The sequence below is a fragment of the Falco punctatus genome (genome assembly GCF_963210335.1).
Source record: "Falco punctatus genome assembly, chromosome: 4".
In the NCBI taxonomy this organism is placed as follows: domain Eukaryota; kingdom Metazoa; phylum Chordata; class Aves; order Falconiformes; family Falconidae; genus Falco; species Falco punctatus.
In genome coordinates this window covers 6,651,502-6,677,140 of record NC_137583.1, presented here as the reverse complement: position 1 = coordinate 6,677,140, position 25,639 = coordinate 6,651,502, and the positions used below count along the sequence as shown (strand labels likewise).

Here is a 25,639-nt window from a genome sequence, read left to right as displayed (position 1 = left end):
AAGTGAAGCTGGTCAAAGATCACGTCATACCTATTAAAGCTGTTGGCAGTCTCATACCTGGGGAGATCCAGCTGGAGTGTTATCCACTGAAGTAGAAGAACGTTTTTTCTTATGAACAAAAAAGTGTTTTCGTCTCTTCCGTCTTTTATTTGGTTTCTTCATGGCTACTTCCAGGTTACTGTGGCCACCCGGCGGCCTACCTATCCGCTTGTTTTTCCGCTTTCCATAATAGTGTGCTACCAGGACAGAAAAAAGGAGCACCATGTTGAAACGCACCCTCAATGTCCCTAGTTACGTTTGTCCATCATCAGGACTGGAAAATCAGTAAAAGGACATTTCCCAATAGAAATCCCAATTCCACAAAGTTTCAAAATGATTATGTCTGTGTTTTCCTTTTCAATTTGGATTAAGGAAGAAGAGTTATTAATCAATTTTATGTGCCCTATGAAGATTTACTTCCTCTATCTCTGAAAAGCCCTAAATGATCAGATTTTATACCAAAAATCACCAGCCACAGATTGGTCCAATTTAATGACACTTTTTGAGATGTTTTGTAGTTTTAAAATGTGTCCTCAGTGCACTGTTTGTTCTCACAGTGCCGAACAGTTATAGTTTAAAAAAGCCTAAAAACCCTAAAAGCTAAGAAAAGAGCTTGAAGGTTTTTTATTTTGTTCCACAACAAATTGGTAAAAGCAATTACAATGCCACTTAAGTGACAATATTAGCATCAGTCCTTGTCCCAAAAGTTGTCTTAATAAGAAAACTTTAAGCACACAACCAAAAGTTAAGCCATGTTTCTAGCACTTAATATAGAATTATTTTTTTCTCCCCTACACACTGGCACATGGATATTTTGTAGGCCTGTGTAGGTAATGCTTGAGCTACTCCTTGTGTAAACAATTCCTTCTGGAGCCAAAGCTAGAAGAAACCAAAACCTAACACCCCAAGCCCCACCTCGCTTTGACATCAACGACCTACTCACTGTATTTAGTCTTTGTCAGGACAGAGCAGTTCTCGGAACACTTATCCAGCACCATCTGAGGGCCGAAGAGGTTTGGACAACATTCCAGCTTGATACATGTTTTCCTACAGAAATCTGCCACCCGATCTGCGGTCCTCACAACTTCCACAGTTGCACGGTAGCTCTTCCCTTTGTACCTAGCATTGAAAATACGGTCGTAATTCAGGAATCACCAGGATGAAAGTACTTCATCAAGAAGCATACAAGAATGCTGCTCTGAAATAAACCTGAGGGAAAATCTGAGCAGTGAGGAACTTTATGGACTGGCAAGTCCAGAAAACAAGTAGTCGTCCTGTCTCTTATGACAGATCCTCAAGCAAAGCAAGCAAGCCAGTGCCAGAGATGTGCCTGCAGTAACGAACACCGTAACACTGCCCTCCCAGCTACTATAAAATACCCCCTGAAAGGACTATCCCAGAGTTTAGATGTTTTCTTTGTTCACAGATGGTTTGTTCTTTCTTTGTTTTTATGGGACTGCAGAAGCATCCACTGCAATGTGGACAGCTGGTCCCTGAAACAAAGATGGAATGCGCCAATTTAGCGAATAAAGGTAGCAGCACACAGCTTTTAGCGAGCTGTTCTATGGACAGACTATGGCAAACAAATGAACTACCGTCACATTTCCAATCAGCTTTCATCTAATTGCGGAACAATTTGTCAGGACAGTCACTTGCCATGACTCCACATATTGGTCCTGTTTGATTATAAATTAAGAAAAGATTTCTTTTTGCTCATCAGCCTTGCCATGACACTGACAGAGCCACACTGTGAAGTATCTGCCAGAGTCGTTCATCAGTTTTGCTTTGTTCTCCCAGCACAGCTACTGGCACATGCTGATATCTATTAGGGATGTCTCAGGCCTGCAAGTATCTAGTTAATGCACTGAAAAAAAGAGCTGTATCCTCATAGCCCAGATATTCCTGGTGTCACTACTATGACAAAAGGAAACACACAGCAATTTCAGCAAAACCAAACACATTTTTTCTTTCTCTATTCTTTAGCTACATCTTCTCGTTACACTGACCTTTCATATGATCTTCCTATTGTCAAAATCCAGAGCAATCCTTCAACACATGGAAAAGTGTCTTTCTACACATTAAACCGATCCAGCAAAAAAATTACTGACATGTTCAAAACTATGTAAGAAAGTCTGCTATGGCACATTGGGAAACTGTCATCTCTAGTATGCAAACACAGTGACCTAATTATAAGACCATCACTAGACTATAAGGGAATATCTGGATTTATCAAATATATGCAAATATAATCACTATTTTTTTTCCTAGCCACAAAATAATCTTGCTAAGAAGCTCCAACCCAAAAAACTCAGTAGGAAAACTAGGGACTGCTTAGGGTAGGCTGATGTAGAAAGACTTCCATACCAGGACATTTCAGAGCATTGCTGTAACTTAATTTCAGAGGAATCTTCTTCCACTGAAAAGTTTGGGTGGAAATGCCTTGGAAGTCTGAGAGGCTTCCTAAGCAGTATGTGCTTCTGCTTTAACATACTGACAACTACCTTCAGGTGAATTAAATAAATCATCTTAAGCTTCACCTGCAGGTCTGCCCGTGTATACACTGCTGTACCAGTACCGCAGCATTCTTAACTTGACCACCAGCTGCTTACAGTGACAGCAGCAGAGCACACCTGGCATATTAAGGAGCATTAACATCAGATGCACTTCACCAGACATTCACAAAGAAATTTATAAAGATTTGGAAGTTTAATGGCTGTCAGCACTTTGATATGCCGTAAAGCAGTTTTTCCTTTTCTGAAATGTGAGCAGTGAAAGCATAGGCTGCAGAGAACATTGCTATTGGGATCAACTAAGCAGAGAATAGGACAAGAATTTACTTGGCTTTCAGGGTCTCCCCATGCCCATGCCACGCAGCCTCTTCATCCAGCTGCAGTTCTCGCAGGACACGGCTAGGTTTGTAAGCTGCATTGATCAATAAAGTGAGAACCTAGTCAAGGAGGGAAGAGGAAAAAATATGTGTAAGTTATTTGTACAGTAAATCTGTTTTAAAGTGCCAGGACAGAATAGGAAATTACTTCTATTCACCTAAATTATCTAGCATCAAAGCACTCATTCACAGCAGGATTACACATACCTCCCGATACTGCCAAAATAAAAACTGACAGCAGTCGACACTTTGGGCATCGCCAAACTTTCAAGAGTTTGTCTGCAGAGTCACAAGCGTATCTAGCAATTTCTGAGCCACTGCCCTTGAATTACACATCACTAAATTAAACCCTGGGGCCAAATACTACAAAACTTGCATAACCTTGGGTAAATCTAAGCGATTATCTTAGAGATTGTTTGACTTGTGAAGAAGTGCCAAAAAATGCTGCAGGATATTGCTGCCTGCCAACCCACTACTTGCTACAAAATCACACTGCAGAATCTCAAGCTCTCCTCTGTTTTGCTCTCATGAACCATGATAAGGCTTGTACTATAATAAAATGAGAATTTCTTTGGTGCGGTAAAGCAACTCAGAGCTGTGAATAACCTGAAGTTAGTGGGGAACAGTACAAAATGTGCATTCAAATTTCATTTCTTATTTTTAGTATGTGCTTATTCCAAATCATTCCCCAACTGGGTGCATCAGAACCTTGACATAACAAACCTGTAGCTTCATCCTGCTAATGCAGCAGTCTAGAAGCCTACAGTTCAAGAGTATTAAATATAACACAAGTACCAAACTCACTCTAGGATTCATAAATTGAGCAACAATCATAACTGAAATGAATACAACTGAGCTTATTGGTTGAACTTTTAGCAACACTCAGCATCCGTACATCAGTAGGATCTGCGCACACTTCACGCTTTCAGGCAGTGAAGCGGGTTAAACCTTCCAAATTAAATGAAGCTGCCACACAATTTCCCACTTGCTCTTTACTTACAGCTTACATCAGAGTACTGAAATCTGCAGAAAGAATGGGGTACTTTTCCCAATGCAGAAATGGAACTTTTTCAATAATCAGCTTAACTCTTGCCCACTGGACTCTTGTTTTACAGCACGTCTGCCACAAAGTCCTTCCTAAGGTCTCTCCCAGCTATGATATGTGGTAGGGAAGGTAAAAACTCCAGACACACTGAGCCAATCCTTGCATTTAAAATGACTGTTTCATGAAAGCTCGAGTGTGCGCATATAGTTACACATTGGGAAACTTTCAGCCTCTCAGGTCAGATAATAATCACCACGTGACCTTTTTGAAGCTTTCAGAAAAATAATTATTGCATTGAAGTACCTATACATTTGCTGTGAAACACATTCTGGAGAAGAGGCTCTCTGGCATTAAAGAATGGCCTCTTCTTCCCTCCTCTCCTCCCTCAGTTACATTAGAAAACAAAACCACAATTTCATCTGATCTTTGCAAATCACATCCAACTTAAAGAACACATAGAATTCTTTTTGTTTTCCAGCTACCAAAAACAGTTTGCCATTGCTACTAAGAAAAATCTTTATTTCCTGTTTTAACACCAACAGTGCAAACTGTAAAGGAATTTTGGAATTATCTGAAGCTAATTCTGTTAATTAAAAATGAAGCACTTATTACAGCTATAAAGAGACACCAACTCCTTTGATTATGGTAATTACAGGTTACTCTGTTTTAATCTAAAATAGGGTTTAGCAGTAGAAGGTTGACTGCAACTCAGATAAACAAGAGGCTTTTACTCTTTCCAGCCATTCACAAACCAGTCCATGATTTATACTTGATTTTATGCACACACACACGCCCTTTACTCATTATCAGCTTGAATTTATTAATTACCCATCTATAATTAGAGAGACACTCTAGCATTTATGATACACTGCTATATGCAGGTCCACTGTGTACAACCACCTCACCTCTTTCAGAACAAGGACACAGTTCCCAGGTCCCACAGACTGAGGAAGCTCTGCAATCCTGCCTTTGTTAAGGTAAGGCCCTGAGAAGCACCGGTGGTTGAAGTAGATCTTTGGGCAGCAGTACTTTCCATTAATGACCACTGAGAAATGAGAAGGCAAACGTTTAAATCACATGCTACAACCTCCCCAGGAAAGAATGACTCTTGCAATAAGTAGTATTTTGCTTGCTGTAAAAAAGGAGGGGAAAAAGTCTTGAATTACATGAATTTGGGGTAGCGTGAGTGTCATATTTGCAATGACAGCATTAATTACTCGATGCTGCAAAATCTTTTCCATACTTCACACGCATGCTTGCAAACTGTCAAACTACAGGAAATAAAGTTGGCGATGTATCAGAAATGAAACATTTCTTCCTGACTAGTCTGATGTTTCATGGTATTACACCAATGAGAAGAGGCAAGAAGAGGACAATCCCAACTTTCTGGTAGCAGAAGGACTTCCTACACAGTAATCATGGATAGGTTTTCCAGTTAAGTAATTATCTCTCCCCGAAACTTCTGCCACCAAAGAAGTTGGCAAAGCTATTCTCCACTGTTCACCCTAAGCTGCAGCAATCACATTGCTTTACATTTTTAGACTTTTCCCTCAAGCAACAAGGAAAAGATGCAGCAACTGATGAAGTGACCTTTGATGAAGTGACATCAAGTTTTCTAAATGTATTAAATGGTTCAATACTGCCCAAAATTAATGTATAATATGTATTGCAAGATACTTACGTATAAATACAAAATTGTTTTACCCTAGCAGGCTGTAGTTTTTCTTGACTGAGCAACACTATCACTTAAAGATCTTAAATTCAGTAGTTAATAACTGGCAGATAAATATATGAAGTCAAATTTACATTATGATTCTATTAACAGCCAATTAAAATGCTGAACAAGCAGGAATCACTTCTATAAAGCTTCCATTTGGTGCAGCTTCAGATGTGCATTTCACTGTACAAAGAAGAGCACAAGAGGCATTTTGTTGCCAAACAGATAGATCTGTACGACTGTTTCACCAGCAGATGTACTTATTTATCATATTCATTCTTGCAACAGTTTAGAAAATTATTAGATTTTGCCATCTGGCACACAAAGCAGTTTACTGTTTGAATTGCTTTTGTTTATCATGATGATGAAGTTATAAAAAACAGACAAACCTGCTTCCCAGAGCTAGAATATAACAACTCAAAGAATCCAGATGCAACGTGCCTGTTATGTTTCTCCCAACATTATTAAGCATATGACAATAAAAAAAAAATATCATCTGCATAGGTCACAGTACACATTTGGCTCCACGTATCCTCTGTTAAAAGGGGATGTTCCAGTGTAAAAAAAATCTTATCTCTGGGTTTAACGCACATATCAATTGCAGGACACAAGTAATTGTATGTTTGTTTCATTCTTTTCTGAAGTTCAACAAATCATCAAGGGATGAAAATCTTCAAACCCATTCCTCCTCTTTCCTAACAGAAGAATGTTAAGCAGCTGAACAGTGAGGCTGCTGAATTGTTACGGGACTTTGTCTTTGTTAGCCTGCCCTTTCTGATCAATACCTGAGTCAGAAGAGTTCAGTTCCTGGTTCTTTAGTCCATCGTGAACTGTCCTTGAAGACAAAATTCTGAAATGAAAAGAAGAAGGTTGGGAAAAGGGACAGATGGTAAGGATAGTCACCTTTCAGTTACTAAACCCCACCATTACTTTTTTTTTTTTTTTCCCCCTCTCCAGGTCGTCTTATTAGTCTGCTTTTTCATCTCTCCTGTTTCATAATAATAACATACAAAGACTATCAAATTCAGTTTGGAAAGGATTACTGTACTGCTACAGGTAGCAGCAATCCTTCCTTGCTTGAAATACATGGGCTACCATGCTGATCAAACACATCACACAAAGCTACCAACAATTTACATTTTCTGCCTCCTTTTAACTGCATTTCACATTTCATGGCACAAAGCAGCGCACAGTCTTACCTTAAGCATTTTGAAAAAGATGGATTTCAAACAAAATACAACCAAAATGACTCAAGTACTCTGGTAAGAATCCCAATTACAAAACATGGAAGAACAGTCTGCTCAGTATTTTAGGAGCAATGAAAACATTGGCAGGGCTGCTGACAGATCTGGTGTTTGTAAAGCGGTAAGAGTCCATAAAACCAACTGTCAGGCATTCTACTAAGCATTTTCAAGCAGGCTCACATGAAAGAGTTTCATATGCGTGACACAGAGTTTATAGATGAATTGTCGATATTGGTAGAATTCTCTTTTTTGGCTAGTCTGAGCCAAATTTAAACTGGGAAGGAACTATTAGAAGTTCATCTACTAAATGACAACGCTCACACTAAAGCCAAATTTTCTGATCAGCTGTGTAAAAGCACAATTACATATTAAGACAGCCACACTTTCTAAGCATGTTTACATTATAGAAACTGCATTATTTGACAAGGGAATACACCTTGAAGAGAATCTACTAATTTTCCCTATGAAACACAATTTATAAAAGCCTCAAGCCCAAACTTATAAACACAGTCTTAAGATCAAGATAGTTTTTCTTCAATGCACTCCAATACTCACTGATAATGCAATCTTTTAAAATTAAAATATCAACAACTTCAAGCCCAGAACTTCAATGACTTGATCTATTTAATAATTCAGCTGAGTTGCACTAGCAAAGTTAAAAAACCATGAGTTTCATGCTTTCCATCTCCTGCTACAGCTATGTAAGAGGCGTCTTTTTCAACATCAACAGGAACTAGCAGCAAGAAGATAAATGGCTTGCGGAATCTCTCAACCCTCAGTACAACAGTCCTGTAAAGCTAAATCTCCCCTAAGACAACATGATTTACCAATCAGAAAAAAAAAAAAAAAAAGAAAACCAAAGCCCAACAAAAAATAAAAGCAAAAACCTGTTACTTACTGTTTCTCTGGTTGAACTACTGCAATTTTTTTCTGCTTGTTTACTGAAAGGAAGAAAATGAAAAAATAAACAGCAAAATATGAGAGGCAAACAAATGAAATGCCTAGTACAATATATACGGTAGACTCATCTCCTCTAAGTTATAGGCCAACAAGAATCTACATGCAAAGTCACTGCACTGTTAGACAGCTGACCCATCTACACTAGAGGCATGCTGCCCCACGTAATTGAACTAAGCCAAAAGGTTTACTTCAACTTTCACTAAAAATTCATCAAATCAGGCGTGCATATCCCTAGTCTTCCAGGAAATCTCATCTTTTGTGCATCTTTGTTTGCATGATAGCCCCTAAACTAGCTGTAATACCAGCCAAAAAAGGAATTATATCCTTTCCTTTTCAGCACCTTTGGGTGCTGAAACCTAACCAAAGGTTAAGTGCATAGGCCTAACTTGCCACTTCACTGACAGAGTAACTTCAACACTGTTCAACTTCGAAATGGCAAAAATTAGGTGGTAGAAACACATATGACTTAAGCCAATTGCTAGGAAGAAAACATTGTTGTAACTAAGAAAGTCAAGTAGACAGTGGGTCCGCTTCCTAATTCTGGCTTTCACAATTGGGTAATAATATCAAACAAGGTAATGAAACATGTGCCTTTCCAGCAATTTCAGGCTGTCTCCAGTAAACTTCTGAATTTTCTTTGTTTAAAGCATCTTTTCTCTAATTAGGTTCCCTCCACTTCCTCCTCTATCCTTGGCAGCACAGGCATGTCTCAGATTAATTTCTCTGGCTTTGACTTGCAGCAAATGACAGCTCATTCCAATCTTACAATTTTCTTATCTTTATAAACATTCAGGAAATTCTTCAGTTTCTCCAACTCCCATTTAACTTTATTAAAGAGACCTCACTAACTACTTGAGAGAAAACACTATCTTATGCTACTTACTAGTATGGTTAAAACAGGTAGGATATATACTTTTCAGCATTTTGGCATTAGGGATCATCACCATCTGACCCATTTAGAAAGCTTAGTCCCCTTTATTTCAACTCCAAAATGTATGAGCACTCACCACCATTCTGTTACGGCATTGCTTTGACTTGCACAAGTGCAAGTATAAAATCAGAATCAGTCAGACACATGGTGAGAACAGCTCAGACAAAAGTATATGCATAGCATGTGTATGTGTGTGTACACACAGATATGATTTCTTTATTGTGACTAATGGAACTTTTCCCCGTGCTTGTACAGCATGCAAGGGTCTCAAGCCAACGCTGCCAGTTTTGGAGTTGTATGGATTCCAACTGGACCTAACAGCCAGGGAACAGTTGCACAAGGCATAGATTCTCTGTACATGGTGAATGTTTCCAAATTCAGTGATGCCAGCAGTAATTCTGCAGTCACCTGCTTGTGAAGGTCTTGCCATCTCCATCAACCCAGCTAACCACTGCAAAAGAACAGAACTGATACCTATTGCTTTGCGAGGAGGTCTGAGCTGATATCCATTCGTCTCACACCAACCCGCTGGAAATATATTCATTGATTCCACGCTCACTATACAGTCAGGGACGGGCTTCTTGGAGCCTGTTCAGTTTAGAGAAGCAAAAATTGAAACAACTCATAAAAATAAAACCCCTCATTTTGTTAAAGCTTGCTATATGTTTGCCAGCTAAGCTGCTTTTACTTATGGCATATCTGGAACACAGCATCAATTGTTTATTCATCTCCTTTTATTGACCAGATTCTTTCCTGACCTCATTTGCTTCCTCCTAAAGGCTGGAGATGGGAATTTGCCATCGACAGTTTAGCAGAGATGCACAGTGCATAGTAAGTGCATGCTGATGTACTTCCAATCAAGAAATGGGATTATAATGGAGAATGGCTGCCATAGGCCTCTTCTATCTTAATGAAGAGCCTATCTAGAAGTTTTCTTCCTAGGTCTGGTCAAAGCTTGCTCAGAATGCAAGTCACTCATTTGAAAAAAATCTGACGAGGCCCTTGCTTCCTGAAAGACACTGATCAGCACTTTGCGCAGCGCACGACCCTAGCACTGCCACACTGCAATGCACAAATGCCACTTTTGCCTGGCTTAAGCAAGCACTGCCACCCAGGGCTAAGTGGGAAACAGACAATGCCAAGGGGGGTTTTGCTGTGTTTTTACAGAGACAATGGTTATTTGCTGCCCATACTCCGCACACAGTGAGTTTGCTCCAGGTACAGCTTGAGTTTGGTGATGGTACTACACAAGAATCAATGCAAGTGCTACTCTCCTCTCCCACATCAGGCTTACCCTCCAGCTGAAGCCAGAGGTAGGAGTCTTTCAACTTGGTGACTGTAGCAATGCAAACTTCTTCAGGATCAACTGGGTTCACAGCCTCAAGTTTCATATTCTCTTTAAATCCGTGGTCAGAAGTTAACTAGGAAAAGGGCAGATTACTTCTGTAAAATACCATCTGTATATCCAGTACGTGATATGAATATCCATAAACAGGAACAACACATAAAAGCCTCAGCGTCAGAGTAACATAAATACTCATGCAGTCAGAGAAGATTTCAGATGATTAGCATATTGAATACAAGTAAGATGTATTACAAACTACAAAATATTTAAGTTTAAAAAATGCTCTGTAGACAGACCTAGAAAAGAACATGTTGGTACTCAAAAATAAGGATGCTGAGACTCACTGAAAAGAGTGAGTGCATTCTAAGCAGCCAGGAATTCTCTGCTGCTTGCTATGTAAGTGATAAGTCTGACAAATAGCCTGACCAGGCTCTCTGTTCTATTATGTTAGCTTGGAAATCCACTTTATGTATACAAATAACATTCCTGCCTCATCCAAATGAGTTCTGGCAGACAGCAAAGGAAGCTTTCTTTTCATTTTACATTTTTTTGGCTAAGTAGGATTTTACTTTATTCATCAATTTAGTTCACAATTATAAAAAAAATTCCTAAAACATTAAGAATGGATATTTACCCAGCTCTGAAGCTACTGAATTAAAGATAAGAAGTAACAACCCGACAGAGGACTCTTCCTCCCAGAGCCACTCTGCAACGTAATTGCAGGATCAATACATTACAAATTCTGCAACTAGCTTACAGTGATCCACTCTTCTCAGAAAAGGGATAATAAATTCAATGACCTGTTCTAAGATGCCACAGCTTACAAGACAGAACAAGGGCAACAGGAATTCATAGCCAGAAACACCCTCTTCAAAAAAATGGTAATTATTCATTTTAATTTCTTCCCCTAAGCACTGCTATAGCCCAAGTATTGCAAATGGAATTGGAAGGCAGATGTGAATAGCACCCTTTTCTGCTTGACAAGGTATTTGTGCTTTGGGAGACAGCAGTACTGTCACTGAACCAACAAAATCCCAAAATCTAGCAAGTACTTCAGGCACTGATTAATGTAAAATGAGTATTTGGTACTAATTTAAGATGACTTGGTATTGGCTAATACAACGGAATGAATTTTTCAAGCTGAAAGGAGGGAAGATTGAAAGAGTACTCCAAGTAAATGAAAATAAGGTGTATTAAAAGGCCCTGTTTCCACAATTACAGGACTGCCAAGGATTGATGCTGTTTTATGACTATTCCATGGACTCTTACACATCTCAATTTCACAAAACAATGATTTATTTTCGATCTGCTTTATCACAACTGAAGCATTTGGTTCACCACTTCCTTATGTAGAAAACGGGCATGCACCTACTTTAGTTCCCATACATTTCTATCATTTTAACTTTCTATTTCCTCGGTTATCACAGGTACAGTGTGAGGGTACTCAAATGCATCCAGTGGAGGGCAACAAAGCTGGTGAAGAGGCTGGAAGGAATGTCCTATGCGGAAGAGCTGAAGACTTTGGGCTTGTCTTGTTTGGAGAAAAGAAGGCTGAGGGGTGACCTTATTGCTCTCTACAGCTTCCTGAGAAGGGCAAGTGGACGGAGGTGCTGAGTTCTTCTCCCTGGGATCCAGTGACAGGGCACATGGCAATGGTTCAAAGCTGCCCCCAGGGAGGTTCAGACTGGGCATCAGGAAACATTTCTTTGCTGAGAGGCTGGTCAAACCCTGTAACAGGCTTCCTAGAGAGGTGGTCAATGCACCAAGCCTGTCAGTATTTAAGAGGCATTTGGACAATGCCCTTAATAATATGCTTTAACTTTTGGGCAGCCCTGAAGAGGTCAGGCAGTTGAACTAGATGATCATTGTCGGTCCCTTCCAACTGAACTAGTCTATTCTCCCTGGAAAGGTAATTTAAGTCAAAAACATGCAAAAGGTTCTTCTCTCTGGATTCAAGAGTGTCATTCACAGAACAGAAGAGAGATTTTTCTGCAAGAGAACCTTACCAAAGGGAAGCAGCTCTGGGGAGCTGCCTCAGCACCGCATTGTTTGAGGTAGTCTGCCCAATCGAAGTCCTGCCCAGGATAACCTAGGTGAAGAAAAAGCAAAGGGGTTACCGTAACAGCATGAGACTAATTTCAAACTGACATGAAGTACCCAGCACTGAAATCTGTTTGGGTCGCTCAAGTTTGTCAGCTGACCAGGACTTCACCAAGCCACCGCAGGTCAGCCCACAGCAGGGTTCTCATGTGTTTGAGATACCCTCTTTATTTTCATTGCAGAGGGGCTTTGGGCCCATTTTTTACTTGAAATGGCATCAAACTGAAAGTGACTTTACAGACAGCAACTTTAAGTGTGAATAAAGTACATCTAATAAGCGGACAAGGGCAGCGATTGAAACACGGGGAAGCGTCTGCACCCTTTTCACAGGGTACAAAAGAAATTAAGGAGAAATTTCTGCAAGATTACTTCACTGTTGTCATGCCAGCTCTTAGAGTTGTTTTTTTTTAAACAGAGCACTCAAAATATGCACAATATCAACATACTACTCTCTCCAGAACATGCTAAATACTAAGTCATTAAAGAGAGCAGTTGGACATCCTAAGAGGCTCATCAAGTTTGCTAACAGCTGTAAATCTGCATACATGTTTGAAGGGAAGAGTCTTAACACGGAGTCCATCAGGAGGCAGAGGATCCTTCCAAGAAAAAGACAAAAGTAAATTCTTCTTGGAGAAAATACTTCACTTCCCTGTGATCTAGTAAAAAGCAGATAACTGAAGGGAACTGGGTGCAGAAGTGTGCTGCCATGACAGAGGCTGGCAGTATATTAACGAGGAGACAACTACAGCACTTATGCCAGTAGTACCTTGGAAGCATCCCCCTACACGGGACGCCTGTGACAAGGGCTTAAGAAATGAAAAAAAAAAATTTAAACCTAATTTAAGAATATAGCATTAACATGACAGTCTAAAAACATGAATTTCAACTACCCCTCACAGAGGGCCTAACCACAAAAGAACCTATTTATTTTTCTCAGTTTTATCAGTGCCAGTAGGGCTCTTGAGACCTCACACAATTCAGAATGCCTGACATTTCCAGGGGGACTATGAGAAGAGGAGCTTAAAACTTTTGTCAGCTCCAGTCACGTGCCTAGAAAGCGAGATTTCATCTTTCACATGCAAAATTCTAGGTAATTGCTGGTTCAGGCAAAGCCACTCCTTGTACCTTACCCAAGGAAAGGCAAGAGACAAACATCCATCCCATGGTCTTTGCTCCCCTGATGTCACAAGCAGCTAAAGCAAAACTTTTAGAATTCTGTGGTGGTGAATAAGAGTACCGAGTCCCTGGTTTTACAATACCACTGACATCTCCATTTTGAGAAAATCAATAAATATTTCATGGCTGAGGATCACTCCCCTATTCCCTTATGTCCTGAAGCAACGTTTCAGCAATCTGCTACCTTGCCTGGTAAGTCCTTCGAAAAAAAATACTTCATTAACTTCTAAGTGATAATCTAAAAATATTATAAAATGTTGGATAACAATGTTCCATTCTGACCAGAAGCAAAAATCCAATGCAAAGACTATAGGCATCTGACATGTTAATTAATGCTGAAATCAACATTGCCTTCAGCCCTGGAACACATACTCCACTTGTTTAAGTGTTCAGGTTTTTATGCATGACCAGCAACGCCAGCCACTGTCATCTTCTCAAATTCAGGCATGTACCCAGGAAGCTTCAGATTCACTAACTCAAAGCTCCCGTTCTTCAGATTTTGATCTTTCTTGTTCTTGGCTTGTGCTACTACACATAATTCTTTTGCAAAAGCGTTGGCCTAAACCTACCGCTCTGGGGATTGGCAATCTACTTCCTTCAAAGTGCAGCAAGCATGACAAGCTTGCACAAACATACCTGGTGGGGGACTGAGATGCAAGCCGTTCTTCAGACTCCACTGCACAGGGAAAATACCAGCACTGTTGACATGACAAATGTAAGACTGGCTGGTTGTACGGTCTGGTCTCAAGTCATCAATTTCTATCATGAAATATTTTTCATTGTATACCTGTAGTCAGCAAAAAGAGAACCATATGGTCTTGTAAGTAGCAGATTCTGTTCTACTGCTCTCTCTCCCCGATTTTGATAACTTTATTAAAGAGTTACACTGTGTGATGGAAACCCTTTACCTTGGAACACTGTAAGCATTTAAAATAAAAATTAAAATTAAAATAAAAAAAACCATAAACCAAAAGAGAGAATCTACAGGATTCATAAACCAGCAGACTCCTCTGCATTATCTTGAAAAAAATAACCATAACAAAAGATAATGTATGAGCACTTCAGAAACAAGGTGATCAAGTGCCATATGGAAATTTCTTATGAAAAACACAGAAAAATTAAAGAGTTTGTGATTCTACTACCATTCCATAATAACAAACAGATTATGTCAACAAGGCTGAACTGTGTCCCATGATGGACCGTCACAAGTAAAACCATTACGCTCCTGAAGTAACCAGGAACAGGGAAAGAAAATATCAAGGAAAGTAAATGATTTTGCTTTGCTTGGAACTAGTTGCACCTTTTAGTAACAGGCGAGCAGCTTATTTGAAGTAATGATATTTTAGAGTTTAAAAGCGAGAGACCACCAAAATGTAAGATATTATATTGAAAGACTATCTCTTCTGAAGAAAAAGCAACAGTTCCTGGAAAATACATATTTAAAATAATCAAAATATGTCCTGTTTTTTTGTTGTACAGCAAGATTTTGGTTTACTACATCAAAGCAGGGCTCTTTAGAACCTTTCACCTGCTTACTAACACAGGAAGATAGAAGTTGCTCAAAACTTCTTTTGGGGGAGTTTTCGTTTCAATATTTAAATCCATGTATGGGCCCTTGTTTGAAAATCAGGCCATCTAAACATCAGAGCTTGCACACAGTAATGAAACAACATTTGCAAAAAACAAAACCCCAAAACTATCTTCAACTGGATATTCAGATTATGAGGGTTATGTTTTAAAAATCTGGGTTTGACAATTTGAAGCATTTAATCTTTTGAGCTTGTATTTTTATGGAACTTCTCCCCTCCATTCAAACCCTATGGTCTCACCACCAGCAGCAAGGATTCTATTTCACAGCAACCTGTCCCCTAAAGCAGACATACAAAATACTTACATTTGAAAACTAGTGCAAGATTTTAAGATAATCAGTTATCTTCAGCATTTAAGAACAGAAGTAGCAACCGAATAAAACCTTAGCATGACAAGTCAAAAGAATCCTGGTACCTTGAGAACTGTAGCAGGAGAGATTACAAAAGGAGCCATTGGGTCAACAGCTTCTAACTTCATGCCTTCAGAGAATGAATGCACCCCAATCACAGGTTTATCCTGAAAAATAACCTATCAGTGTGATTACCTGCTTTTCTCTATCAAAAAGAGAAGTACCTTACGTAATTCAACTGAAGAGGATAACTTGAGTTTTTATTAGTTCACTCTAGGCAATCAACATGTCAGAGTACCACCAACTTCTCTATAATGAGAAGGTCAATTATGTCCTCTGAGACTGACAGTTTCCTGTCAGTTTTAGGAAACTGAGTCCTCAAAGTTTTCATCCCCTGACATTCCCTACACAGAAGCAAGGTTTCACAATACAGGGTGGTCTAGTAAGTCAACAGAAATCACCCCCCAGCCCCCGCCCTTTAGCACTCATCATGAGCTACGCAGAAAGAGAACTACAGAGGTCTCCATCTTTAGCCTAACAAAAACCTGCAAAACAATTTTTCCAGAGTTATGTATATCTTGCTCTGTGTATGACCCAACACATTCAAAAGCAACAGCACCTCCTCTTCTAATTTGCTTACGGGTCCAAAAGAAGCTGAGAAAAATTAACTAAGAACTTAAAGGACTAAATTTACAATCCTACTTCTCAAACCCCATTAAGATTCATTTTTTTTAATTTCAATCCAAATATATTTAAATTCAGGCTCATTAGTAACATTTGCTAATACTCAGGACATGTTATATACCACTTGTAACTGTATCAGTTACAGATTAAATGTTACACATGTTAAACTTTTCAATGTACTCACACAATGAGAGACTGTAGTAACCCTGCACTCCTCTAGGACAGTAATCCCCCAGACCAGCTGGTGCACAACTGGAGATGTTATTATAAAAGGATCAGAACCAGGGATTTTTCCTAGTATGGCAACTAATGGCTCACATACTTGCGATGTGTGCATTGTTTAACTTAACAAGAATTGCACAATAGTATGCTAATTTTTTTATTACTCTTACTTTTTTAAACTAGAGAAAGGAAGAAAAATTAAAAACACCAAAACAAAACAGGGATAGAATTTTGAGTTAACAGTGACTGAATTCCCTGAATCGTTTCTTAGCCTTTTCATGGTATCATCCAAAGCATTAAACTACACATATTGTGTCTTTACCTTAAAGAGATCTGTAGGAACTGATGACTCCTCTTCTTCCTCTTTCACCTTCTTTAGGATCTCTTGCCAATCTGCTTCACTCTTCAAGGACCTAATGGCTTAAGTAAACAGAAAGGAAACCAGTGAAAGAAGTCATCTTCTTTTCCTTCAGAACACTTAGCAGTAAAGCCAAAAGTGTTACCTGTGATCCTCCAACTGCTAAATTCATGTCTGTTCAGAACTGCACTAATACCTGCCCTCTTAAAAACTCCTGTTTTCTTTGACGTTTGGATGTGTTACAAAAATGGACTGAAGTCAAGCAACACTGTATCACTCATACTCTGCCCAGTCTACTACTTCTGAGAAAACAGAGATCGCATCAACACCAAGGAAAACTTCTGGAGAAATGTAAGACCAGTAAAAATATCCCCAGCTGTGTAATGCTAGTTTGTTTTAAGCTTAAGCAAGCAGAAAGTTCAAGAAACGTTCCCAGTTGTGCAAGTTACTCTTTTAGCATCTATAATTGCTGACCACACACCTCTCTTCTATCAGAGGAACTACTTGTACCAGTGCCATCACACACAAGGGATCCCTGTGAGTATATCAAAGCTCTTACATAGACATAAAAAGGAAATGAACCCACTAGCTAACTAACATTTTTAAAAGACATTATTCACTTAAATAGCACTGTGGAATCCATCCATCCAGTTTCTGTCAGCGATTTGGCATCTCCCTGATCACAATCCTGATTTCAGCAGAGATTGGTCAAGCACTAGAAAAGACAGCATGCTCAGCCATTTCAACAGAAATTGGTTTGGTTTCCTCAGCACAGTTTCTTCTTGCCATAAGGGGAAAACATTAAAAAAAACCCCAACACCAACCCACAACAAAAACAACTGTTCTTGTTAGAACAATTGTTTATGCCTTAATTAGCCTAGTAGACTTGGAGTCACAACTGCAAAAGCTCCTGTTGAGCACTACTTCAAAACCAGGTGACTCTTCCCCCTGCCAGGAATATAAACCTACTGAAAATAACCATGAAGGCAACCCCTTCCTGAGTTCCTCCCTTTCCACAAACAGGCAAAACCATTTAGCAGCTTTTGAAAGAGCAGGTGTAAATTCTTGTAGGACTATTTACTGGTGTCTTCACTTATATTCTGTTAGGTACAATATTAGTCAGATCACACACCGATTATGTGACCCACTGTACGCATCCAGAAGGCAGATTTAGAGCACTAAAGCAGCAGCAGTATTCTCTAGCCTCTGATGGCCGTATAAAAGATAGATGTTTTGAAGTACCTAAAGGTGGTTGCAGGCTATATCCATGCTGAGCTGCCCATCCCACTTGATGAAGGAAAGGGTCCAAGTAGAACAGCCATTGGTCAAACTTGTCAGAATCCTCCAGCCCTTCATATCGCAATTTCAGTCGCCCACCAACATTTTCTACCACATTGACTATCCAGGCTTCCAGGGAATCCCGGATGTTCTGCAGTTCTAGTCGGGAGCCTGGTGCAATGAGATCCAATGGATTTTTTCCCCTGTGAAGCTACAAACCACAAATTATTCTGTACAACAGAACAAACCAAATCCAATACTTATTTATACACACTCTTTTTGCATAAATAAAGTATGAACACAGAAGTAAAGAAATACAAGTCCCTTACTAACACAAGACAACGGAAACAACAATGTTTAGAATCACTGGTGCTTGCATCAGAGCTTCTGCACTGCCTGTAGATACAGTCACATATGTCATTTAATTTAAGTCCTCATCTTCATTTTCAGAAGCATTATCACTTACATATTCAAGGTTTGAAGGAAGCATGAATAATCTCTTTCTAAAACCGAGTCATCTAGCATACAAAGATGACTAGACAGAAAACATACAAAGATAAAAATGTTAGCTGTGAAGACAATGTCAATGGCATTTAAAAACCATAATGTTCTGTACTTAACAACCAGATGCTAATATGAGGTGCAAATATTGTTTTAACTGCAGAGGAGGGGATAAAAAAATTGGCTCTTCACTAGCAAAGATGTGAGATTTAAATGAAACAATAACCTAACCATTAGCTATAAAGAAAAGAAAAGTGAGAGAAATCCACTGAGAAAGAGGACAACATGAAAGCTAGATAAAGAAAGGATTATTTCCTTAGAGCAGGATGAAGGAGAAGCAGAACAGGAGGAAGACTGAAACCTAAGGGAGTTTGAAAAAGGTTTTTCTTTTGATAGGATTAATGAGGAGCCCAAACCTGCAGTGACAGATATGCTTCAGGACAGCACTATCAAAATTAAATACTGTAAATAGGAAACTACTAGAGTGTAGAACTTCAAGGTCAGCAGCATACCACAATGCTCCCTAAACTTAAAAAAGGAACTGAACTGACAATCTGAAGAGGGTTTCCTTAATGACAAAGAGGAAAATCAAGACAAAACCCAAAATGCAGCACAGAGCAGCACTTACCCCCTCCAGCAGGTTAGCAGGAGCGCTGCATGCTCCTTTCAGTGCTCGGTGAAGGAATTCCTCCTGGTCAGGTATCTTGTCCTTGATACCTAAGTGAAAAGCGAGGAAGAAAGACTGTGATTCTTCCTGCCAGTTAAAGATTATTCAGACAAGACATCACTCTTGTGCTGCCTAATCGACAAGAATCTGCCGGACTTGCCAGTAACGTCTTGAAAGAAGAAACAAAACAACAAAGTCTTTAAAGGAAATGACAAAGCAGTAGAATTTGGTGGGCGATGATTAAGATAACCACAAGCCTCTGTAAAAATACATCCAGTTTTTAGATTAATCTAAGTCCTCTCCGGTAAAAGAGAAATCTCCTACTGTAAGTCATAGAATTGCAGAAAAACATGGCAGACAACCTCAATTTATGACAGCAACACCACCTGCACATAACAGCAATTACGAAGACTACCTGTCAGGCTTACAAAGGACAAACCCATACTTTTTAAGGTACTCCCCACTTCTGCATGTAGAGCCAATACCTTCAGGCACTTTGAGAATCTTCTTGTTCTGCTCACACCAGCCGATGGGGTGCAAATCGGCTGTCATGATATCACACCAAAAGTCAGCCTTGCGGTCTTCCCCATAACCATCATAGCGCAACAGGAGCAGCTGCCCACAGGTAGTAATGATGGTGGCTACCCAGTAGGTGTTTTGGTCAGACTTGACAGCAACTTCTAGCTTCATACCAGGGGCAAAACCATTCTGCAAACTTGTATCCACCTGAAGAGGAAGAAGATTGTCACATTTCAGTACCACCCAGGAACAACAGGGAGAACAATTTAGACATGTTCATTAGCAAAAAACTTCAAGTCTCTTCAGAGAAACAACTTCATCACATTGTGTGACCCAAATCGGAAGGCACACAGAATCATCATTAATGAAATCTCCTTTGCATTTCAGAGTACCTTTTCAACCTTAATCAATACCTTGCAATTCATCTTCCTGCCCTGGACAATAACTCAGCCATCACTGAAAAGCTTTCCAACTCACAGCTGGGCTGTCAAGCAGGGCAAAACTAAAGGTCAAACGCAGCAACACAATTTGACTTTCTCTCTCTTTCAAACTCTTTGGACAAAGAGCCTGTTTAAAGTACACAGGCATGGTTTACATAGCGACATCACCGTCTCTTCTGCCATGGTCATTTAAGAAGTCACAAATCTGCACAAATTGCAGAATAAGGATTTTTAATGTCTCTGTCCAATAACCAAAGTAATTCTGTAAGCAGCATTGTTAGATCAACTGCATGGAAGATGAACAATATGAGTTCTTCAGTGAACTCGTGATTTGACAACAATAAAGCACTGTGTGTGCGTTACGTGCAGTGAGGACCTGACTGAACAGTGCTCAGATACTTAAAAAGAGAAGGTAAAACATTAAGTTTCTCATATCCCTAACTTCTCCTAGCTCAAACACTCCTGAAAGAGCAGGTCCCTGTTCTGCTCTCACTACAGTATGTTTCTGATTTATGCTTAATTCCATGGGTTCAGTCTTAATTAAAAATCTAACGTGTCAGTCTCCTGTTCTCAGCTGAATGTAACCGGTGTTTTCTTTCTTAAGTGGTCCCAAGTTCCATTTCCTCTTTGAATCAACTGCAAGAAAAGCTTTTAGTATAATGCAGATGCAGTAGGTATTTTCTGGGTTATTTATTACCAGTTCTGCGCTGATGGTTCAGTAACTGCCATAGCTATTATAGTCTCATCAGCCATCACATACTGGTCTGCTAAAAATAAAACTAAAAGAACCACATGAGAAAGAAAAGCATATGCCTCTTAACTGTTCAAATCCTTTAGGTTAATACCCTTCACTTAAAAAAACTGTTCTTAAAAACAAAATCAGAAGGACCCAACACCTGCAGGTGTTTTGAAGTGGTATTACAGAGGTTACTTCTTCAAAAAGATTGTTGTCTTGCTGAAGAGGTATTACTAAAGACTTCATATTCAGATTCCCGAGAGAAAAGCCATGAACTTGACACAAAGTCTGAGGAACTGGGAAATCTGTGCAGCTCGCTGTACCCAAACTTTCAGCAAAGCCTCACGGTGGAGAGCTGCATTCAACTAAACCAACAGCAACAGACAGAGCTTTCCCTGAAGTCAGGTGCGGTTTTTTGTCATTTATGTTCCTTGGTGAATACAGCGGAGACCAAGAAGTTAGCACCCTCTCCTGGCAGCTGGGCAAGACGACACGACGAAGTGGCTTAAAGCAAAGAACTTTGTTTCTTTGGGGGGCTGAGTGAGCAGACTGGCTAGCAGCAGATGCTGTGGAAGCTCTGAGAGTATTTTCTCTGGAGCAGTGGGTCTGAGAGCAGCAGCTTCCTGCTACGCACCCGGCCAGGTGAGATGGCCACAGGCAGTTAGTGGCAGCACTGCCCAGGCAGCTCCGACCCCCAGCCCTCCTTCCCATCAGGTACCATCTCCCCCTTCCTTGGGCCACGTCACTGGCCAGACCTGGGGACCTGACTCGGCCCAGGAGATAATCATAAAGAACGGACAAAAGGTATTAAGAGCATGCAAGAACACACAACAAACACATACGTTCAGATGATGTTGAACGCTAACTTATTTTTGATAAATATTTACACACATATATGTGGCAGAAAGGAATTAAAAATATTCAACATTTCTAGAGAAAGTGTATTTCAACTAAGGGAGGATGACAACATTGGCATCCAATGCAATTTTTTGGTAAACTCTTTTTCCTGCTATACTGTAAGCAAAACAGTCACTTTGATTTCAATATTATTTAACTTTTAAAGTGCAAACAGATTAAACATTAGAACACACTTAGTTTGAGGAAGTGGCTTACATTTTTCCAATGCATCTTGCTCACAGTAAGAGCAAAATTTTCAGAATTAATATAAGCACACAAACATAAAGAAGTCCCCTCTCCCATCAGCATGTCTAGTTCTTTGCTAACACAGGCTGCGTAATCATGTATTACAGTTTCTTAACCTGATCAGGTACTCTCCCACAACATGGGTTAGGTATTTCTCACCCACCACTCACAATGGGAAGCTGGTCATAGTCTCATTACTCCCAATATTTAAAAAGAACAAAACAAAAACCTTAAGCTCCCATCTAAAATTTATGTATATTAATTTATTTACACATGTTCATTTGCTCTTGCGCCAACATTATTCTTCAGCTTTGTTTTTTCCACTCTTTTTTTCAAAAGTGCAGAAGTAGTTCCCTCTTGGCTCTCCTGACGGTAGCTTATAAAATTATGTCGTTCTTCAAGTCAAGCAACTAGCGCCACAGAGATTCTAGCTGGAGGGACCACCAGTCACTAGCGCAGATGTCAGTGCCTGCACGCTCTCCACTGAAAAAATCTCTCACCTGGTGTATCCTGGAATCACACTCACATTTTTGTAGGGCTGTCACATAGACAGGCTGTCACTATCCACTGGGAGGCAGTGAGGTTCTCCTCCTGCACCTTTTCCAGCCCATGGCCTTCTAACGGACAGCAGAAATCCTGATCACGTGACCATACACTACTGAATTTCTATGAGCAGCAACATCTAGGTGATGTGATGCTGCTGTAAATAAGCTTCTCTCTCAGCTTTTCAATTCGGCATCAGCATTAACTTCCCAAAATTTTATGCCAAGCTTAATACAAAGAGGACATCAAAACTGGCCTCCAGACAAATTCTAAGGGAATCCAGCTAGCAAAATGCCTGACAGTTTTTTGAACATGCAATCATCTGTTTCCACGCTCACCCACACCCCCCCCCGTCCAGCACTGCAGGCACCCCGAGCCCCCAGGCTGGGTGCCTGTGCCAGGGTGTGGAGCGTGGCCAGCCGAGCTGTCGCACCGCCCACGAGGTCACCCAGCGCAGCAGGAGCGGACCGGGTGATGCAGTCCACGAGGGCACCCAGCGCAGCAGGAGCGGACCGGGTGATGCAGTCCACGAGGGCACCCAGCGCAGCAGGAGCGGACCGGGTGATGCAGTGAGGCTTTGCCCACACCTGCCTGCCGAAGCACTCTCCACAACGATGTTACTGGCACCAGCAAAACTGCGTTATGTTCCACAAACGTAGTGAATAATAACAATAAAAAATGTGGGGTATTTTTAAACCTAACTATTTTTACCGACCACAGCCACAGCAATCAGACCTCTTGTTTGACATAGCTGAGCTGGCACAGAGTACAGCGCAGGGGTAACGGTCTCATTCGAAGTGTTTCTCCTGCCGCTTAACAAAATAGAGCTGCAACGTTAATTCAGTTAGCCACTGCTGTAAAGCTGGCATTACAATTAGTTTTTATAACGTCCAAGCTATGATAGCAAGCTTCTTTAACAGAGACCAAGTAAGGTAAACCACACCAGAGGAGCAGACAGGCCAGTCCTCACGCTACTGCAAAATGCCATTGCTCTGATTCCATACTGCTCCCTCAATGTGGGCTGCACAGTCACTGTCACTCTAAGTAAGTGTGCTCTTGCTACTGCCTTAGTACATGAAGGAAAAATAAAGCAAGCATAGTCCTCTCTCCTGCTGAAATGAGATACCTGAATGTTTATTTTGAACAAAAAGCTTACAATTACACCCCACTGTATGGAAGAGCCTCTGCAAAGTCTACATTCACTGTGCATCTTTACTACCAATTGCCATATTTTAATATATTTTTTAATGTTTTGCACTTCTGCAGGTTATCTTTGGACTCAAAATACTTTGTGATGCTTCACAAACAGACCTTAGTCTGTCTTTCTGCTGATTTAAGTCTCCTGTACTGAAAGTGGTGATACTGGACCCGAAAGCCTGAGCACCACAGAGTGCTTTCCAAGCACTGTGCCACGCACAAGTCATTACTCTCACTGCCATGGTAAAAGACCCACAACCAGTCTTTGAAAGACCAATTAATAGTAACTTTAATAGAAGCTGGGTAAGGATACAGGCTGGCAGTCTGGAAGGTGTTTCAGTTGTCGGAAAAAATCCAAGAGGTTTGGAAACCAGCACTATACTGCTCACCCTCACTGATGACCCAGTACAAGCAGGCAGACTTCACATTCAGATCTCACCCAATGGAACAGTGTGCTCCAGGGTTTTACCAACAAACATTTGATTAAAGATATCCAAGGGCGAAGACAAGGGCTTATCAAGACTTGATTCTATACATTAAGCCTGTGATCGACAATTAACCTAATCAGTTTTCTAATTACTACAGTCAACTGTTTGGCAGAGCTATTATTTTCTCCTTAGCCATCTTGAGAGCCACCATTAAAACCTTCTTTGAGAGCACATTTGAATTCCGCTGTTCAAGAACTATGCCACCAACTTTCTGAAGGTAGCTCCTCCATAGCAGTTGTCCAGCAGCAATCACCAAAAGAAGAAATAGACTGGTCAGTTTGGGCTTCATGAGAAAAATCAAGCTTATTTTCTGGTGCAGAAAAGACTAGGAGCCCCTCAACTTTCAGCACTTGCGAATGGGATTACCCTGTGCTACATACAGAGAGGAAGATGAGTGAAATTCCTCATTTTTCTTTAGGAAACATGATTCTAGTTAGTCCTCCAGATTTGAGAGCATCAACTCATTCAAAGAAACATTCAGTGTATCAAAACAAATTAAACATTCAGTGTATCAAAAAGACCCAACATGGGAGATGGTAAGTAAACACACACTCCCTTACTCACATGTTTAAAAGATCCATGGGGGGCTGCAGTTGCTCCTGTGTCTTCTAGATACTCATCCCAATTGAATTCCATTTCTTCCACACTGGAACCAGCATCTGGAAGAAAAGCCAAACACTTTCTATTTAGCAACCTCTTGGCTTAAATTTTAGGCTACTAAGAACTACAGCAAAACCTGCCTCAATTCCAAATGACTGAGTACACAAGTGTGCAGTGAATTTCAGTTACGTGTTTCAACACACAGACAATGCTATTTAGCCTTTCTTTGTATGTGAAGAAGACCTTTAGTTGGATCTGATCTGGAGAAGGGTGAGATCCTGAGGATTTTGGTTAAGCACAAGTTATTTACAATTTGTGAGAGGAGAACATAGGCAGAAGAATTCTGTATTTGTATCAATAAGAGACTCAATCTGGTGCACTAGACCATCAGTGTACCAAATTAAACACCATCCAGGAAACAGTAATACCAATCATAAGAGGTTTTAAAAGAAAGACTAAAAATAAATACTGAAATATGGCTCTCTTCTTTTTTAAGTTGCATAGTATTTATGTAGGTGTTATAAAACACCAAAAACACAGAAACGGATTCAGGGTAGTTCTAAAGAAAAAAGCTCAAGACACAGATGAAATCCCCCAGCCCCGCTGTCCCCTTCAGTTCTTGGCTCACTGCCCCGCTCCTTCCCTATTCCCATTTTCTCCAACACCTAACCTGCTCTGCTGAAAATACGCTACAACAAACACAGATTGGATTTCAGGTCCCCTATTTAGTTCAGCATGCAGCCACGTTGTATGTTTTCTACAGGCAGAGTGTGACATGACCAGGGAGGGTCCCACCTCACGTAAACAGTATTTTTAACCTCAACACACAAACTACAGCTTCAGGTTCGGCTGCACAACGGGATGGCAGTGACATGACAGA

The 25,639-nt window shown here is 40.2% G+C and overlaps 1 protein-coding gene across 2 annotated transcripts in view; it reads right to left on the bottom strand.

The window, feature by feature from the left end:
* Positions 1-25,639, bottom strand: part of SFMBT1 (Scm like with four mbt domains 1) — an 89,635-nt gene that overhangs the window by 6,635 nt on the left and 57,361 nt on the right. For both annotated transcript variants that reach the window (XM_080386303.1, XM_080386304.1), the window contains 16 exons: positions 24,724-24,818; positions 19,579-19,819; positions 19,055-19,143; positions 17,890-18,136; positions 16,612-16,709; positions 15,449-15,550; positions 14,081-14,231; positions 12,175-12,257; positions 10,118-10,244; positions 9,298-9,411; positions 7,831-7,873; positions 6,474-6,538; positions 4,877-5,016; positions 2,877-2,986; positions 983-1,158; positions 58-236 (listed from right to left, as the gene is read on the bottom strand). In XM_080386303.1, the coding sequence (XP_080242429.1) occupies positions 58-236; positions 983-1,158; positions 2,877-2,986; positions 4,877-5,016; positions 6,474-6,538; positions 7,831-7,873; positions 9,298-9,411; positions 10,118-10,244; positions 12,175-12,257; positions 14,081-14,231; positions 15,449-15,550; positions 16,612-16,709; positions 17,890-18,136; positions 19,055-19,143; positions 19,579-19,819; positions 24,724-24,818 (2,060 nt within the window). The remainder of the gene's footprint in view (positions 1-57; positions 237-982; positions 1,159-2,876; positions 2,987-4,876; positions 5,017-6,473; positions 6,539-7,830; positions 7,874-9,297; positions 9,412-10,117; positions 10,245-12,174; positions 12,258-14,080; positions 14,232-15,448; positions 15,551-16,611; positions 16,710-17,889; positions 18,137-19,054; positions 19,144-19,578; positions 19,820-24,723; positions 24,819-25,639) is intronic.